At 51.0% G+C, this 19,373-nt stretch overlaps 1 protein-coding gene and 1 non-coding gene across 3 annotated transcripts; one reads left to right on the forward strand and one right to left on the reverse strand.

Moving 5' to 3' along the window:
• Positions 1-1,538: 1,538 nt before the first annotated feature.
• Positions 1,539-18,196, reverse strand: NUTF2 (nuclear transport factor 2). Of its 2 annotated transcripts, none has more exons than XM_012742464.3 (5): positions 18,059-18,196; positions 6,386-6,513; positions 4,009-4,080; positions 3,821-3,919; positions 1,539-2,050 (listed from the first exon to the last, which is right to left on the reverse strand). In XM_012742464.3, exons 2-5 carry the CDS (start codon positions 6,482-6,484, stop codon positions 1,937-1,939), a joined length of 384 nt encoding a protein of 127 aa, XP_012597918.1. In that variant the 5' UTR covers positions 6,485-6,513; positions 18,059-18,196; the 3' UTR covers positions 1,539-1,936. The 2 variants fall into 2 exon arrangements, with proteins under 2 accessions (XP_012597918.1, XP_012597921.1); XM_012742467.3 differs by lacking the exon at positions 18,059-18,196 and adding an exon at positions 17,590-17,856.
• On the forward strand, positions 14,774-14,880 carry LOC142862982 (U6 spliceosomal RNA). The gene has a single exon (XR_012913873.1). It is a non-coding gene; the product is annotated as a U6 spliceosomal RNA (small nuclear RNA).
• Positions 18,197-19,373: the final 1,177 nt, after the last annotated feature.

Here is a 19,373-nt window from a genome sequence, read left to right on the forward strand (position 1 = left end):
ATGTCCACTGGGCTGCCCAAAGCCTTGCTTGCCTCAGGACATCCCGCCCGGTCCATTCCCACTCCCAGAGCGTGGACTCTTGGTCGCCTTAGGACGGGATCAACTCAGCCGCCCAGGTTGTCCCTCCAATTCCCAGAAATAAGCTGAATTGGCAAGAACCTCAGTTTCCCATTTGGGAAATGGGTTTGAGTAACCCAAGGTCCCAGGTGATCCACAAAATCATAAAACTCAGGAATTGTAAGGGTAGGGGAGATGGTATCACCACAACTCTCATTGTTCCCTACTGTTCCCCAGTATCCCCTTGTCCCACCTGGCACCCTGAGGTAGGAAGAAAGAAACCACAGTTTACAAACTGCTTTTTATTGCAGACAATTCAGGCACAGGTACATGGAAGAAGCTGTATTGCAGATTTTATACAGGGTGGTTTAAGAGGCAGGAGGTGTCTACCTCTCCCCCACCCCCACTTCCCCAAATACACACCAGCCTAGAGATCAGTCCCACTGAAATCTCCTGAGCATGCTGTCCCCTCAAAGAGTGCACCACTCACACTGTACTCAGGCAACCTGTGGGGGCTGAGGAAGCCCTTAGTCTCCACCCATAGTGGACATGGGGAGGGAATCCTTTTATAGGTCAGGCTTAGCTGTGGTGCCCTTACCCATCCTAAAACCCCTAACAGGGCACTGACCCAAATCCTGGATTTGGTTTTAGCCTGCAATTGCTAACTTGGTTTACACCATCCACAGGTCTCAGGGCTAAGGAGCTAGATTTGTACTGGGCTAGGCTTCTGTTCCCATAACTGAGAAATAGAAACTACCCTAATAACTAAGACTTCCTGGGATTTGAAGACAGTGTGGAGTGTGTGCACTAAGGAAATGGAGGAGACATGGAAATGTCTGCAGAAGTCTGAGGGGTGAGAACTCCTACAGGATGAATCCCTCACATTCATAGCTCCAAATCTACAACCCAACTGTCTGGCTCTATGGGAAACAGACTGGCTCTTCTGAGCACCTGCCCTTAGGCAATGATATCTGAAGTAGGTGGCACAGGATCTAAGCTGCCCTCTGCTTGGCAAGGGATACGTTGGGCATCCTAGATGTGATCCTGACCTCCCTGGGGATAGGGCAGGCCCCTCCCTTGATATTGCTGAGACCTCAGCCCACAGGGCCTGAACTTGATGGGCCATTTTTGCCAAGGCCTCTCCAGCTTCAATAGGATTCAGCAGTGTCTTCTCTCCTTCTAACACAGCTCTGAACTTACTCAGGGTATAGGTCATGAGAGGTATGAGAACTGACTGCAGAGGCTACAAGAGAAGCTTCAGGCCAGATCTGAGCTCTCCCTGCCTGCTTTCCCAAGACTAGGAGGGCTGGGGAGGGAACTCTGTCCTCCAGGGCTTCAGAGGAGTGCTGCTTCAGCAGTTTTCTCCTTGCAACAGGTATTGTAGAGTTAGGGCTGAGGTGGGAGGATGAGACATGAGAGACAATGGGTCAGAGTAGTTACTAATGCCCAGCAAACTAGTAAACTAATTAAAACAATTTAAACTGTTAAGAAAATTTTCGTGGTTTTATTGTATCATGAGGCATTGAAACATCTGAACAAATCAATATCTGGGCGGTGAGGCAGCTGCTTTCTCCTTCACTTCTTTGGGTTACTAGAGCAACTTGTCAGTAGATTAAAAAAAAAAAAAAAAGGACAACCTTTTGCATTACTTAAGTCTTTCCAAGGCATGCGCTGGTACAACACAAACTTCTCCTGTCAGATGCAACTAGTCTAGCGTCCAAACATCATGCACAACACCTTGGTGGCAGCAGCGCACTGCACCCACTCCCACTGCGGCCCTGCTCATTTGTGTATGATATTTGGAGCATCTGGAGGAGTGTGAATAGTATTGAGAAGAGGAGGGAGGAGGAAACAGCATGAGTGCCTGGGTAGGAAGAGGTCAGCCGAAGTTGTGCAGGGCAAGCCTGAACATGTCATTGGTGCAAACCCAAGCATCGTTGATGTTCTTTAATAGGAACATCTGGTGGAACCCCATGATAGGGTCTTCATCGGCCTGTGAGGAGAGAGAAAATGATTCAGTAAGGGGGCCAAGGAACAGGAAGGGAGTTCGGTGGTAGGGGAACAGGGCAAAAGAACGTGGACTTTGGATCAAGCCTTACTGTCCTGGCCTGGAATCCCTGTGTAGCCAAAGGGTACTTATGAATGTGAATTGATACAATGTATAAAACAATGTTCTGGGCACACAGGGGCCAGCAGATGGCAGCTCACACTGCTATGTGCACCGAAACTGCAGAACAATCCACCAGTTAGCAACAGAGCAGAGGATATATCTGCCTCTAAGCACACATCTTTGGGCACAAGTGGTTAAAATTTTGAAAGAATCCCATAGTAATTACCAAGTAACTTAAACCATCGGAAAAACTGTAAACAATGTTAATGTTTGATAACGTCAGTCAGTCCAATCAGGAGAAACTACTGCTAATACTGACTGTGGCCAAATATGTGAGAAAGGCTCAAAACTGAGTTCACAATGTGATCACAGCTCTATGATGGTGGTGGTAGGGGGAAGGACACAGCATCACCATTGGCGATCTGTTTCCTGTCATGTAATGTGTAGTACTTACAATGAAAAAAGGCAAAAAACTTCCAGCCAAACTGCAGAAAACCAAGATGAGGCATACTTGAAACAGGAACCCAGCTAACCAGCACTGTCTCTAACATCACTTGTTTTCTGGGAATTTATCACCAGCAAGGAGGCAAATCACAAATTTGGGAGCTCCAAATTGGACAGAAACACAAGGAAGAACCTGAAGCCAGGTGGAAAGGGACAGTGCTTCCTATCCTAGCCTGAGAAAAGTGCACACTGAGCTCCCTGGTCAATTTGTGCCTATTGAGGCACAGGCTCTGGGCAGGGCATCTTGGACAGGCAGGAGAAATTGACAGAAAAGTCTAGGCCAGAAGGCAGGTGGCTCTGAGTCCACTGCAGAATCCTAGAGTTGCCCTCCATCGACACCCATACTGGACTCAGGTAGCCCTGCCCCGGCTAGCCTAGGAAGAAAGCCTATGAGCCTGTTATTGTGAGCCACAAGCCCAGGAGAGCAATGCCGCTGACCAAGGGGCAGCCAATGTGTCCTGCTTTGGAAAGAAGGGGTTTTTTTGAAAACAGAGACTCTGGCTTTATATGGTAGAGCATAACAAGTCCTGTGGAGAGTTCCTGGGGGTTTCAGGGGCCACAGGAAGGCTTTGAGGATAACAGATCTTGAGAAGGGAAAGGGAAAATGCCAAGAGCAGCAGGAGTTCCAGGAATCCGCTTTGCTCAGCAGGTAAGAAGCCAGCAGCCAGCTAGGGGAGTGGCAGCAAGGCCTCCGCGAGGGAGCTGCCTCTCAGCATCCAGCTAGCCTATCCACCTATCCCGTATGACAGCGCAGGGGCCCGGTAGCTTGGCACCACAACCCCATCCTGCCCCTATACTTCTTGTCCCTTTTCCAAAAAGGCTCTAGACCAGTGCTCTCCATTAGAACTTCTGCAATCACAGAAACATTCTATATCTGTGCTAATAGGTAGCCACATATGACTGACTATAAGCACTTGAAATACGGCCAGTACAACTGAGAAACTCAATTTTAATTTTATTTAATTTTAATTAATATAACTTAAAACTTACTACCTGGGGGCTAATGGCTACTGTATTGAACTACACAACTCTAGACAGTCACTTTGTCTGGGTGTTCCTTGATAAACAGGGAACATCCACAGGGAAGGAAGGGCTCAGGGCTCTGCTCTGTCTGCCCACTCCTCCCTTGTACTGCAACAGCACCGTTACCTTAAGCTGGCCCACAACCATGCTGATGATGCAGCTATCTGGCGTAGGCTGATGGTCCTGCGCCGTAATGCTGTGCTGGATTTTTTGGAACGGAAGGCTCTGCAAGAGAAAGAGTGGGTGGTGGACTAACTAAAGACAGAAGGGGTGGGGAAGAAGCCACCTGCATCCTGGCTCTTGCCCTTACTTACAGACAACTTCTCCACAATGGCAGCTTTCCCCTGGAACTGCTGTCCTTCCCACGTAAGGCATGACGCGTCAATCTGAAAAATACATAGAACCCAAGTGTTGGGGCTTCGGAGCACAAGAAATATCTCTAAGATCCTGGAAAGACTCTGAAAGGGGGCTGGGCATGGTGGTTCACATCTGTAATCCCAGCACTTTGGGAAGCTGAGGTGGGAGGATCACTTGAGCCCAGGAGTGAGACTGGCCTGAGCAACACAAGACCCCATCTCTACAAAAAAATTTTAAAAATTAGCCAGGCATGGTGGTATGTGCCTATAGTTCCAGCCACTCGGGAGGCTGAGGTGGGAAGATCACTTAAGCTCAGGAGTTGGAGGCTGCAATGAGTTATGATAGTGCCACTGTATTTCAGCATGGGCAATAGAGTAAGACACTGTCTCAAAAATAAAAATAAAATAATAATAATAATTAAAGACTCAGAAAGGATCTCTTGCTTGGGGAAATGAGTACACACTTCAGTTTCACAGACTGTAAAAAGACTGAATATAGTTCCCAAACTTTAATTTGTGAACAACTTCTTTAATTACACCCCATGTCCCATGGACCCAAGTTCTGAAAGATTATTTAATAAAATATACTTATTAAGTTCATTTCCCATTTGTATTCAAGAAGTTGTATGGCCCCGGATATGTACAGGCCCCAAGAGGGTCGTATGTGGCCAAGGATCAGTCAAAAGCCATTCTATTGCATGATCAGTCAGCATCAGTCCCAGAGAAGTCATCAGAAAGAACTTGGAAACATCCCATGTGTTCATCACCATCTCCACAACCCAGGCTGAGTGCCACAGCAGCCCTTCGAACCAGCGTTCTGGGCACCCATGGGGTCAGTGAGGGATGGAAGCTGACAAGGCCTTCCAAGGTCTAGTGTAGGACCTCCCTACTACCAAGAGTCAAAATTCCACATGCACCCCCCAAATCTCCCCTTCCACAGCCTTCAGAGGCAGAATTCAAAAGGGCCTCTGTTACTTACGAGCTGTGACATTAGGTAAGTTACTTACATTTCTGATTCTCAGTTTCCTAATTTTCAAAGGGGTAATATGCTGAGGATTATGAAACAATAAACATAAAGTGCTCTTTTAAGACCTTGCTAACTCCTCTGGGTCAGGCCTGCCTTAATTAAGAGACAATGAAGGCCAGGCACGGTGGCTCACGCCTGTAATCCTAGCACTCTGGGAGGCTGAGTCGGGCAGATTGCTCAAGGTCAGGAGTTTGAAACCAGCCTGAGCAAGACCAAGACCCCGTTCTCTACTGTAAATAGAAAGAAATTAATTGGCCAACTAACATATATAGAAAAAATTAGCCGGGCATGGTGGCACATGCCTGTAGTCCCAGCTACTCGGGAGGCTGAGGCAGTAGGATCGCTTGAGCCCAGGAGTTTAAGGTTGCTGTGAGCTAGGCTGACGCCACGGCACTCACTCTAGCCTGGGCAACAAAGCAAGACTCTGTCTCAAAAAAGAAAAAAGAAAAAACAAGAGACAATGAGGCAGAAGTACCAGGACCCCAGAGCCAGATCAGTTCAAGTTTTTAAAAATTCTCTACGATGATAATGATGACCAAATAATATCTGTGTTGGATTTGGTCTGCCACTGGTAAGATTCCTTTCTTTTTTTTCAGAATTTCTTAATGGACTCCTGACTTTTTGGAAGCAGACACAAAAGACCCAAGTCAGCCCAGCCAGGCTCTACAGCTACGTTTAGAAGACTCCTATCACCCTCATCTTGGGCAGACCTGCCAGATCAATCACATTTCTGTGACCAAAATCTAAGGCAGTGCCAAGTACAAGTAGTTCTTGATATATATGAACATCATTAAAATAGCGGCAAACAATGCCTGCATAGAAGAGTTTCTCAAAGGACACACCAGCCTTTCTGGGTTAACCCCATTTGTTTCCCATGAGCATTCAGGGCTTTTGGTCCCAAAAGGAAGCTGGAGCTGGCGCCTCCAGAGAGCTTGGCTTTGCACTGAAGATGCTCATGGCAGTTGTCCCCAGAGGGTACCAAGAGCCCTAGCCTCTGCCTGTTGCTATACAATCAGGCACTCCCAGGACCACGTGCACTGACAAGATGCTGGCCACATGCAATGGCAAGCCCAGAACACCCTGCACAGAATCCCAGGATTCCCATCCTTATGGAAGATGACTGAAGTAAAAGTATGGACCAGGGAGTTGGGCCAGGCCTCAGGCCCCCTTGTCCCGTGGACCAAAATTCAGATAGAGAGGTGTAGCCAGTCCAGCAAGGACTGCCAGAATTTGTGAATTGGATGGAATGACCCAACATGCAAATCTATCCGCTGGGGTCCTATTCTGGCCCTAAAGCTGGAGACTTACGTAAATTGCGCCTAGTTGAGTTCTATCATTATCAAATAACTGGTAGTAATGTTGAATGAAGCTGGATCCAATCTGCTCCCAAATTGGCTTGTCTCCCATTTTGGAGTGTCACCCAGCCTCGTTGAGACCTGCAAGACCAACAAGACAGAGAGGGAAGTATTGGTACTGCAAGAGTAGGAGATGACTAGTCACTGATCCCCCAACCCCTCCCTGGTCTCCTGGAGCAGGGAGTCCTTTGCTGAGGTCTGTTCCCTCAGGGTACATGGAGAGGCCCTGAGGAACTGATAGCAGACCCCTCCCAAGCCAGACCAGTGCTGGGAGCCCAGAGGTGGACCAGACTCAGCCTTTCCTTTGAGGAGCTCCTGGTTGATGAGACAGAAGGGTGCCAGGGTTGTAAAGCACACGGTAGAGGTGTGCTTCACAAGGAAGGTCAGAGTAGGCCCTTTTGTGTTCAATAAGGAGAGGAGGGCTTGTAGGAGGAGCTAAGCACTGCCCCCATATTTTCTCATTCAGTCCTCAACAACCTGCAAGGCCACAATTATTAACACTCTCCCCACATTACAGGGCAGGAGCTACTGATGTCTACGTGTGGCATGCTTCCTATTGCAGCCCTCAGGTCCAAACACTGTCCCAGGACTTTGCTGGCAAGTGGAAGAAGACCCAGTGACGGTGAGGGGCAATGGCCCCTCAAGGTCCCACTTCTAACAAAAATAGCAAGTGACGCTCTCAGTCTCATGGGGGTAGTTTACATCTGAGGCCAGGTGATAGCTGCCCTGGCCTTTCCTGGGGTGTTTCTTTATTGATGGGGCTGATCCCTACATACTTCAGAGTGGGGATACGAGTTCAGAGGGATCAGATAGAAGTGAGGGGCGTGGGAAGGGGGGAAATGGAGGCTACAAGGGGAAAACATATCTTTTCATCTCTCCCCATGCCAGCATTACCTTCATCCCACAGGACTGCCTCTCTTGGGTCACTGAGAGGGAGGGGAGTCCCCCTCCCAACTAGAGATTATGGCCCCAAGGATGCTGGATGGAAAACCCAATCCCCAGCTGAGAGCCACTCTGGCTCTGCTAGGCTCCTCCATGGCAGCAGAGTCCACATCTCACTGCAGATCCCATGACTACAGACCTATGTGTTGTTCTATAGCTATCTCTGACTATAAAGGAGCCCACTCCCACGTCCTGATAATAAGGCTCTGAACCCAAGCAGGGAGGAGGTCAAGTAGACAACCATTCGCAGTGGTGGGATCTGATGAAAGTCACTGCCCTTCTTAGGGCCTTAGCCTCTTCCTATGTAAGACAGGGATGGGTAACCCTGACATTGCTGGTGGCTGTAGAAATTTCACAAAGGGGATGTGGTAAAGCCCTCAGCTCAACATGGTGAGTGCTAGCTCATTCCAGTCCCAGTGACCTCATCCAAGGCCCAAGGAACCAGCAGGGAGGGACTGTGTAGGGGAACAGTGACAATGCAGGCAGTCCCCTACCCTGTGACTCCACTCTAGCCAATGAGGAGCCAGGAAGCTAAGCCAGCTTTATTTTTGGTCTCCTAGGGGGTAGTGGCACTAAAAATAGAAGCTCAGTGCTGGGATGACTAGGAAATGTCCAGGAAAGTCTAAAGCAAGCAGAGGAGAAAGCTTGGATCCAGCCACACCTGCTACACAGGAACACAAGATTTGTCCTAGTTCACATTCTGCCAAAAAACAAATCAACAAGTGGAGAAAAGCTCGGGATCACACCTAGTCTCAGCAGCTGTCTTAGTCGCATTGCCAAGGAGTCCGACTGTGGCTGTATTCACACACAAACCTGGTGTTCCTGAGGCAGAGCACAGCTCCATACCCCTGCATCCTGGCCCCTGCACCCTACCACTGCTATGCTTAGCTCACTCAGTGCTTCGGCCCTACTTCCCCCCAGTTCTGGGGGCAGGGGAGAAGCTGGAGGACTGCATGACGGCCAACTGTCCCTTTGCCCTTGGCCTACAGCAAGGTTGGGCAGCTCTCAGGGAAGGTCTTTTTTTTTTTTTTTTTTTTTAGAGACGGGGTCTCGCTATGTTGCCCAGGCTGGAGTGCAGTGGCTATTCACAGGCGCGATCCCACTACTGATCAGCACGGGAGTTTTTTGACCTGCTCCGTTTCCGACCTGGGCCGGTTCACCCCTCCTTAGGCAACCTGGTGGTCCCCCGCTCCCGGGAGGTCACCATATTGATGCCGAACTTAGTGCGGACACCCGATCGGCATAGCGCACTACAGCCCAGAACTCCTGGGCTCAAGCGATCCTCCCATCTCAGCCTCCCGAGTAGCTGGGACTACAGGCGCGCGCCACCGCGTCCGGCTTTTTTTTTTTTTTTGAGACAGAGTCTCGCTTTGTTGCCCAGGCTAGAGTGAGTGCTGTGGCGTCAGCCTAGCTCACAGCAACCTCAAACTCCTGGGCTCAAGCAATCCTTCTGCTTCAGCCTCCCAAGTAGCTGGGACTACAGGCATGCACCACCATGCCTGGCTAATTTTTTCAATATATATTAGTTGGCCAATTAATTTCTTTCTATTTACAGTAGAGACGGGGTCTTGGTCTTGCTCAGGCTGGTTTCGAACTCCTGACCTCAAGCAATCCGCCCGCCTCAGCCTCCCAGAGTGCTAGGATTACAGGCGTGAGCCACCATGCCCGGCCTCAGGGAAGGTCTTGGAAAAAGAGTACGCCAATCAGGAGAAGCAGCATCAGCAAGTGTCTAGGGGACATGAAAAGAGATCATGGCCGGAAACCAGGAAGCTAGAGTTGAAAGGTGAGGGAAACTAAGGCTGGAAGTTGACCCAAAGAGGAGAAAAGTGCCATCACATGGGGGGACGGAGGAAGTACGGGGCGTGTTTTGTCCTTTTTCAATATTGTTCTTCGTGGTGTGATAACTTTCTAATGCTAAAAGTACTTGGCTGAAGTAGTGGCAGGGATAAGTGAGGTGGAGGGACAGAGGAACAGAAGGGCCCTCTGGCCTGGTGGGGCAGAGTTAGCTCTCCGAGGAACAGGACAGTTTAGGGGCTCCCAGGAAACATGAGGAGGAACCTTCAAAACTACATGGATCGAGGCCTGCTTGACCTTAATATGTTATTTCCATGTAGTGATCACAACTGCCATGTGGTCAGACTCCACTGTCATCCAGTTCATCACTGCTGACACCGGGTCCTCTCTCTGAGGCCAGTGCTTGCTTTCTGCTAATTTTGCATCACTGTAAACCACAAAGCTGGCCATATCCCTCCCCTACAATCCCCTCACCTTTGGGTTAAAGGCCGAACCCCCTCGGCTCTGCAGGTGGCCATCCACACTTGTCCCCATCTCTCCAGCCATGTTCTCCTACCTCGATCCAGCTCTACACACAGACACACCAGAACTCGACAAGAGCTTGCTCACTGTGATTTCTGAACAGGTGAGTCCCCCTGCTGGGACATCCTCCTTCCTCTCATCTGCCTGGTCGGTTCTTGTTCTTCCTCAAAGTCTATGTTCAGACCCCATCTACTTGGGACTCCTCAGACTCAAATGGCGACCCCACCCCTCTAAGCACACTCTATCAACACACCCAGGCCCTACTCCTTTGCCTGAGAGCACTGTGGCTCTGGGCTGTGAAGGTTCTGGTGTTGTTCGTGCCACACACACACTCCCCCCATCTCCCGGCATAGAATGTGGCACAGCAAACTACAGAATTTATAGTTTCTGACGCCAAACCTCCCACAAAGCTTTAAACTCATGGCTGGGAGGCAGCATTCCTGAGTCCAAAAAAAGAAGCAGAGTGCACAGCCCCCCTCCTGTCCCCATGCAGTACAGGGGATGGGGACAGGCCAGGCTGGGAAGATGTTCCCCAGAATGGCCGGCAAGCCCTAAACTTGTTTCTAACACATTTACCGTGGAAGCAGCCTAGAAAGAAACAAAATGCCAAGGCTCAGGGGCAGCCTCACATCGGATTAGCGACTGACCTTCATCACGACGGCTTCTCCTACAGCTCTTCTGAGCGCCGCTGACCACGCCATCTCCTGCTTCACCCCAACAGTCCGCAGGCTGACTGAGGCCAGGCTCCTCGAGGAGCAGAAAAGACCTCGGTGACCTCTCGCCCACTGAGCATCAGCCTCCACTGACCTTTAGGTCTCTGTGGGTGCAAAGACCCTCTAAGAATGTCTCAGAAACTGTGGCTCTCTCCCAGTACATTTGCACAGAGGCAGAGATGCCCCAGTCTGACGAATAATTTCAGGTTGTTCAGACTCCTTAAGGTTCAGTCATAGACCCAAGGTTAAAACTTCTAGCTCAGGAGATCTCATTAGACAACAGAAAAACTTCCAAATTCAAAATAGCAGTGTCTGGCTGAGAACATCTCATTTTCACGAATGCATATTAGGTACAGAAATGTACAAAGAGCTTTATGTGCGTTTGTTCACTGTGAGTCAACACCCGTGTTAGAGATGAGTAAAATGAGACTCAGAGAGGTTGGCCAATTCCAACTTGCTCAAGGATGGCAGCTGATAAATGGTGGAATTGGACTGACCAGGTGTGGTGGATCCAGAGCCAGGACTCCCAGAGACGACCTGGGTCTGGAGATAAAAGTAACAGACCCCATCAGTGAGGGCTCCTGGGCACACAGGGCTGAAGCTCCAACCTCTAAGCTTGGCTCTCTCGGAGGGGGGCAAGGTGGTCCTGATTCAGGGCTTCTGCCGCTAAATAGAGGCATCAAGTGGAAGAGTTCCACGTCAAACCCAGAGCCCAAACAACAGGCATTTTCATGAAGGATGAAAGCTATGACCTCACAGTTTTCCCAAACTTTCAGTCACAATCCTGTTCTATCATGTCAGTAAAGCAGAGACAGATCCTGGCCTAGCTGGACCTGGGGCAGCTCGGGAGCAGAATAGTGATGGGGAAGACGACGTCACTCCTTTCAGTTGGGCACACAGAAAGATGCTCATGTTTGAGGGCCCTCACGGAAGTCTGTGGGGAATGCCAGCAGGTGTGCCTAGACCACAGTGGGGTCCTGCTGTGGCCAAGTCCCTTTACACCTACTACCTGCCAGGCCCCAAACATAGCCCTGGGAAGGACTCCTCCAACAGGTGGGACAGACAGCCCATGTGGCTTAAACCCCAGAGCACAGAAGTATCTTGTGGGGGTACAGGGGAAAAGGGCAGCAGCAACCAAAGACAGGAAGGCAATGCACGGTGCTTGTCCTTCAGAAAAAAGCTGTCCCTCCCCTCAGCCCTCCAGTGACTTCCCATGGCACAGTCTTAGACTGGAACAGTCTCAGCTACTTTACTGTCTTCAAGGCCCTGGGAGACCTGGCCTTCCTGGCTGTCCAAAATCATCATTTGCCGCCCACTTCCTTCCCTCCTCTGCACCCACACTGGGCATTTTCCTCTTTCTGGAACATGTTGAGCTTGTTCTCACCAGAGGACTTTGCAACTGCTGCGCCTTCTACCTGAATCATTCTCCCCACTAGACTGTCATGTGTCTGGCGCCTTGTCACTTGTGTCAGCTCAAATGTCAACTCCCCACAGACACCTTCCCTGATCAGTCAGTCTAAAGTAGCTGTCTCGTTATTCATGTCGCCTCTTGTATCGTTTTCTTAGCACATACCACTGCATGAGTTGTCACACTTAGCTATTTGTTTACTGCCTGTCTCCCTGACCAGGGCCCTCAATCACCCCTATGCCCATGGTCCAGCCCTCAATAATTGTTTGGTGACAAAGTACACAGGTGCCTGGGCTGAGAGACCAGCCCTTCTCTGGAGGAGAAGTGAGTTATGGGTAAACCCCGCTTAATTTAAGTGGCCCAGTGACCCACTTCCCCACCACCCACACCTTCTGTCCAAGTTGTCAGGAAACAATTCTTTGCCATTCACCCAGCTACTGTCTGTGGCTTGGGCCCAAACCCCTCCCACTCCCAAGTCCTGGTCACCCAAGGGGCAGCTGTGACTAGAGAGCAGTCACACAGCCACACCCTCAAAGACCTGGCCTCCAGCCTGCTCCACCTCTCCCTTAGGGAGTGACCCTCTGGCTCTGGCTCCTCATCAGTAACTGTGGGATGTTAGGATAGGATACGAAGTAGGACCGGCTTCAAGAACTTATCATTAGTTTCTAGGTAAATACCAGGGCGACAGCTGGGAAGAAGGTAGGTACTTCATTCAGGCCCTGCAGGGAGGCCACACCACGGAGCAGGCCTAGATCCAGGGATGGAAACTGCCTGGCCCACCACTGCCATGCCTGAATTCAGCCCAGATGGCTGGCCAAGAAATAAACCTTTCCTGGGGCTGAGACCTGAGGTTTAAGTGCCCCCAACTTAAAGGAGTCAATGGTCCTTTCCTCGTCTTCTACCCGGAGGGAGGGCTCTAGAGCCCCCATGCTGCTCCAACTGTCAGAAGCTGAATCCCGAGCCCTGCATTCTGGGCTCCCTGTTCTGCAATTAGTCCCTGCATAACCTCCCTTTCCCAGGTGGCTCAGGAGACCTTTGGGGTCCCAGTCCCTCTGAACAGCTCCCATCCATGAATTGAGCCTCAGGACATGAACTTGCCAGTCAGGTACACATGGACTTGGCTCCCCTAGAGGGACCTGAGACCCCTAAGTGACCACTCCTGTGGCCTGGCCAACACTGCTGTGACACCCTAAGACAGAAGAGCAGGGAATAAAGGGATGACTGTGGAGCCCACAGGGCGCTGGAGGGAATGCCGCCTGTAAGTCACTCTCGTGTGTTCTTACTTGAGCCTCACAACAGGACCTGTAAAGCTGGTATGAATACATTCACTTTGTAGATGAGGAAACAGAGACTCTTAAGAGGTTAAGGAAGAATTCAAGAGCACACAAGGAAGAGGCGGCGGCGGCGGGGAAAAAAAAAAAAAAAAAAGAGCACACAAGGCCACTGGCATAACATTAGAATGTCCATGAAATTGGCCAAGATTGGAATAGCTGAGAGCCAATGTAAGGCAGCAGAAAGCACATAGGTGGCAAAACCAGATGACAAGGAATGGAGCCCAGGCCTTTCGTTTGCCTCGGAAATCAGCAAGCTCCATGCAGGATGGGGGATAGATACATGAGTACGTACTCTGCAGGTCAAAGCAGGTTTCCACCATAGAAATGACTGAGAACTTGCACCCTCCTAGCCTTGAAACCACCTGCAAGTAGAAACAATTCCACAGAGTTCCCTCCCTAGGGCAGCACGCTTTCCAGTTTCTGTGCTGGTGAGACCCAGTGGTTCCAATGGAGTATCTCAGGCTTTAAGAAACAAACATTCTGGAATTGCCAGTTTTCTAAGAATACTCAGGCAAACAACCCTCTGTTTCCAGGGACCCCAGACATCTCTCATGTGGGAGGGTCTCCATTCCTCCTGTCTCCAGCCTGGGGTCTGAAGGAGTTGGCATACAGCAGGTACTAGCAACAAGTAAGGAGTAACATCCAGGACAGTGAAAGGACGTTCTCGGTCATAGGTCAGCTGGCAGTAGGAGCCCAGGGGCCACAGAGCAGGGACCCCCTGGCCTTCGTGAACTTCTTCCTTGGCCACTAAGACATTTTCCCAGCCACAGCAAGGCCTGAGCAAAGCATTCTGCCCAGGAAGACACACTCCAGCTGACAGGGTGAGAAGGCAGAGGGTGCCATACCAGTTTAGTGGCAAGGGTACTGACCAGAACGATCATATCACACAGCCTGAAGTCACTCTAGGGATAATCTATATACTGGTGCCTCCCTCAGGGAGGGATAGAAGAATTCCTGCCACATATGGTCAAGGGAAGAGAATCACAGAATCTCAAAGCTGAGGCAGGGGCAGCCAACTCAAACTGAACTCCAGACACACAAATATCATCCTCAAATGGCCCATCAGAAAATGTTAACTTAAAAAAACAAAAAAGTCCAGCACAACATTCAGCTCAACCCCAGCCCAAGGAAATGCTGCCTCACTTTCAACGTTCACCCAGTGGAAAATTTAAATTCATTCCCTTTGCCCCAGAAGGACTACTCCTCTGTCCTGGAGGCCTCAATGAGGATGGGCTGACTTGGATTCTAAAACAAGCTGTATTGACGGGCGCGGTGGCTCCCAACACTTTGGGAGGCTGAGGAAGGAGGATTGCTTCAGGCCAGGAGCTTGAGACCACCCTGGACAACAGCGACACCCCGTTACAAAAATTTTTTTTTAATTAGCCAGGTATGGTGGTGTGTCTGTAGTCCCAACTACTCAGGAGGCTGAGGGCAGGAGACCACTTCAGTCCGGGGGGTCCAAGTTCCAATGAGGTATATGATCATGCCACTGTACTCCAGCCTCAGTGAGAGAGACAGAGACAGAGAGAGACACACACAGAGAGAAAGAGAGAGAGAGAGAGAGAGAGAGAGAGAGAGACTGACTGTCTCTAAAAAATAAATAATAATGATAAAAAATAAAACGAACAATGCTCTCTTCGGCAGCACATATACTAAAATTGGATTGATACAGAGAAGATTAGCATGGCCCCTGCACAAGGATGACACGCAAATTCGTGAAGCGTTCCATATTTTTTAAAAAATAAAATAAATAAACAAAACAGTATTGGCATTTCCAAAGTTCCTGGTGGTTCCTGTCCCTCTTTGTAACCCCCTAGGCAAGGCCATCTGTTGGAGGAAGACCCAAGGAGCCTTGCTGCTGAATCTTTCATCTCTGGGGAAGGTTCCTCCATCTGGCAACCTAGGAAGATGCCCTGATATACCACTCAAGGAACAACTATTGGGCACTTGAATAAAGGTGATCACAGAAGCCTCTTAGTGAAAGAGACAGAAGACACAAACCCATGCTACAGACAGGGGATTAGAAGGCCACAGACAACAAAATGCTGGTGAGAGTCCCAGGCACTGTGAGAACACCTAGCAGAGACCCCTGGGAAACTCAGGAGAAGCAGGCCCTAGAAGCCAGCAGCTAGACTCATCAGCCACAGCAATTTGAAGCAGCTGACAGCCTCACTCACGGGACCCCAGACTGTCCTGTGCCCATAATCTGGAGATATACTTCCCTTAGGGTTCCTGCCAGTCACTGCAAAGGAGGGTGGGCTCACTAACAGCAGCTTTTTCTCTTTGGTGCTCTAATAATTCAGAAGCCCCCTCTTCTGCAGAGGATTAAGAGCCCTTGTACAGGTCCCTTCAACTTAGCCCTTAACAACCCACCATCCCCACTACTGTGACCTCCTTTCCCCAGCACCAAGACTAGACAGGATTCATTTTTCTACCTCCAGCCTCAGCCCAGAGCCTGACACACAGAGAAGGCCCAAAAATGGCTGTTGAGTAAAATTAGTCATTGGCAAGAAAGGAGAAAACAATAATTTCAAGCAAGATACTAATGCCTCATTAAGGGACTAATACAAGGTGGCTTCCAGTTCTAGAGAATTCTGTCTCTCTCTTAAATCATTCATCCTCTCCCAACCCACCAACTGCAAAGACAGCAGAATAAAGCAAGATGTGGCTCAGAGAGAAGTGGGCTTCTCATCACTAAGGGACCCAACTGTGAGCTGCTTGAGAACTCAAGCATCCTGACACCCTGCCCATGCTTGTATAGCCATATCCCAACTACCCCTTGTCAGGCCCTACTTCCAAGTTAGCCCTACGTGAATAGAGGGCACAGATAAGTCCTGGAGAACCTCATGGTTTTCTCCTTATCTCTGAGACCTAGATGGCCTGCCAAGTTCCAGAAAGGTGAAGGGCTTCTCAGGGTCGGGATGCCTAGCAGATCCCAGACAAAGAAGTTACTGGGAACTTCTGGAGGTTGGAATGAGAGGGAGGCATCTGAATTCCTCCTACTCTTGGGTAACCTTGAAGAAGGAACAGTATATCTTTTTGATTCTGAAGAAAACCCTGTGGTCAAGCCACCTAGGACCTTGAGATATGCAAACTAATCCACAGCCATAATCCTAGTCCATCTGAAACCTGTGTCTCTGGAAGTACCAATCAGACAATCTAGAGAGGGTCTTGAAATAACTGCTTCTAGTTCTAAGAGATTCCACCTCACTGACCCTGTATGTGTACTGTGGGTAGTCCCTCCTTATTGCCCACCTCCACTGGCAAACTGGGTCTCTCCTGAACCTGCTGGACGAACCTGACTTTCACGTTCCCATGGGCCAGTATGTGGACTAAGAGAGTTGAGTCCAGATAGAAGGCATCCCCTGGCGAGATGTTAGCAACATCCTTGCCTGTTCTTCTTGACCAGCAAGAATGACTAGGCAGAGCAATTCAAATGCGGGAAAACTTCCAAGTCAAGAGCATGAAGACCAAAAAAACATTATCGGAGAAAATACTCAGGGGAGGGAAAAAAAAAAAGGGCTTGACAAGCTCTCTCTCCCCCAACTCCCAGGGTCTTCTCAGGACTGGTTCCTAAATTTATCATCAGTCAATCAGAGGTGGCTTTACAAAGCCAGTCAGGATAATACTCTCTGGCTAGATATGACTCTTGTCCCACAACTCAATGGGGTCTCTAGTGTAATCTTTAAGGGCAATTTCGTGAGGCACAACCAGCTTCCTGCCTGTTCATAGGCAGCTTCAGCTGTTGGGATGTGAGAAGCAACTGATGAGAACCCTGACTTTCTGCAGCTTCTAGTCCTAGTTCTGCCACCCAAGCTACAGAAGGACCCCAAACTCTGAACCTGAGCCCTACAGCTCAAATGTGCCACATCGCCAAAGCCCATTGCAGCAACACCTCGTTTGGCACTGGGATCATGGGCCTCAAGCCTGGATTCTACTTCCCCCTGCATTAGGTCCCACTTTATCACCCCATTCTTATGGAATCATCCATTACTGTGGGGCAATTCTACTGCTGCCTCTGGGAGGACCAGATATGAAGGTTAGGCTGTGCCCTGGAGGCTCCCACATTCAACCTCACATTCTTCGTTTTCCTCCACTAACACACCCAGCCAGCAGATCCACCCAGAGTTGGGGCCTGGTCACTGATAGAGAAGGGAGGAGGCTGGGCCTACCAGCCTGGAGCCGCCTCACCAAATCAGGTCCAGATCCTCCAAGGCTGGCCAGAGCTAAAAAGTCCCACGTGGAACCCCCTCCCGCCCGATTCCCTGCCCCTGCCCTCCCAAGCAGGAGAACCATAGCATAGGTTCCACCGAGGGAGCGGTAGGTTTCGTGCACTCCCAGCAGGCAGACAAGCAGGGGAGCGTTCACCTACACCCTAGCCGGGCTATGGACAGGAACCGGGTAAGGGTCCCAAGCCCCGGCTGTGGCAGGCGGGCGCCCTTACCCATGCTGACTCTGGAGCGGGCCGGGTGGCGCTGCCCATCCCGGGATCCTTCGCAGGCCGGTGGCAGGACGTGGGGCTGGGGTCTGCCCGCTAGTCTGCCTGCAGAGCTTGCCGGACTCGAGCAGGCCGGGCCAGGCCAGACGGGGCGGGGCCCTGAAAGCCCCATCCGGATGATCCCGACCACAGAAAAACGCCCGGCCATGGCGCAGTAACGTGCACCAGCCATGGGCATGGTACCTCCCGGATAGGCGCCTGGCTGGCTCTCTTTGCGTTCCCCACGGCCGCCGCCTCAGAGGACCGGCGGGAGGCGGAGCTGCGCGCGACACATGGCCCGGGCCCCGCGCGGCTTCGGGCCGCTGGGGTGGGGATGGGAGGGGCCGCCGGAGACTTTCAGCGGAGCCTCCGAGCGGCCTGGAAAGCGGCTCCTGCGGCCCAGCCCCCGCCCCGGCGTGCTGGCATCGACACTCACCCGAGGGGCTGGCACGATGGCGGCAGCGGCGGCGGCAACCCAGCGCGGTCTGCGACCGACTGTCCCTTCCCCCCTGCCTTCCCTCGTCCGCCCCGTTGCACTCTGGGAGGCGCAGTCCCACCGATCCCCTTTCTGGCACAAGTGTGCCGGAAGAAAACTACATTTCCCAGTGTGCTAAGCGCGGAGGCCCAGACACGGCCCACAGCGCGGGAGGTGAGGCTAAGCCGAGGAGGGAGGCTGCCGGGGCGAGCCCCTGAGAATTGTGGTCTAGCGGAAGCCTCTGGAACAGTGGAGGTTGGCGCCAGGCAAGGGTCAGGGCTTAGTTGTCGCCTGGTCCCAGCTGGCCCAGCCCCGCCCAGGCTGTGTGCTAGTGGGGGTTGGCCCCGCCCCTGTGGGAGCCCGGCCTGGCCCCAAGCTGGCCCAGCCGCCCCTCCCTGGGCCCCTGGGCTGTTTCCGCTGGCGAAGCCCCCTCCCCTTTGGAGCTTTGGCTGCCTCCTGGGCTATTTGAATCCCTAAGGCAGAACCCATAGCTCATCTCTCCCAACATTCGTGCGCCCTGCCCCACGGCCAGTCAGGCCCAGAGCTGGTTTCCAGCAGGCTGGGCTCGAGACTCTAAGGCCCCTCAGGTGAGGCTTGGCTGAAGAGGTTACTCTCATACTTGTACAGTTAGGGGTCTCCAGAACATTCTCATAAGGTTTTTTGGCAGCAGATAGGGCAGCTATAAGTTTCATTTTTACTAATGCGAGAAAAGAGAAATAGTTGGCTCACCCCAAATTTCCCTGTGATTTAAGTGACCAGATTATAAATAGTCCTCCCGCCCATTACCCTTCCTTTCAATGCCCATTTCATTGGTTCCTTGGTAATGCAAACATTTGAAGTAAGACCTGTCTCTAGGTTAGGCCAGTGTTGGGCAAAGGGCTCTGCAGCCAACCTAGAGGACCACCGATAAGGGAAATGGCTAAAGGTCTTCTTTAGGCAGCTCCTAGCATTCCCTCCTGGCCAGAGATCACTCAGCACTCCAATTTTTCCAGAAGAGTTTTCACACCTTTGCCCGCTCCCATGCCACCCCACCCCTCTTGGGGATGGCTGGGAAGACCAGGCCTGGCTTCTGTTTATTAAATCCCAGGTCTGTCCACTCTACATTTTGCCTGACTAGATACTTCTATTATTACTCAGCCAGTGAGAACTCTGCATTGCCCTACTTATGATGCATCAGCATCTGGGACCTCCCTTGCTCTGTGAATTAGCCTCCTCTCCCTAAGAAGCCAAAACACTGGACAGGTATGTACACATAACCTCCACACACCAGGGAGAG

The sequence above is a fragment of the Microcebus murinus genome, chromosome 20 (assembly GCF_040939455.1).
Source record: "Microcebus murinus isolate Inina chromosome 20, M.murinus_Inina_mat1.0, whole genome shotgun sequence".
Taxonomy (NCBI): Eukaryota; Metazoa; Chordata; class Mammalia; order Primates; family Cheirogaleidae; genus Microcebus; species Microcebus murinus.

Excerpts from the sequence above, each read along its gene's own strand:
- NUTF2 (XM_012742464.3), bottom strand. The coding sequence starts at position 6,484 with ATGGGAGACAAGCCAATTTGGGAGCAGATTGGATCCAGCTTCATTCAA. Across the intron at positions 3,920-4,008 it reads CCATTGTGGAGAAGTTGTCT|AGCCTTCCGTTCCAAAAAAT; the intron begins GTAAGTAAGGGC and ends TTTCTCTTGCAG. Across the intron at positions 2,051-3,820 it reads TGGTTGTGGGCCAGCTTAAG|GCCGATGAAGACCCTATCAT; the intron begins GTAACGGTGCTG and ends CTCTCCTCACAG.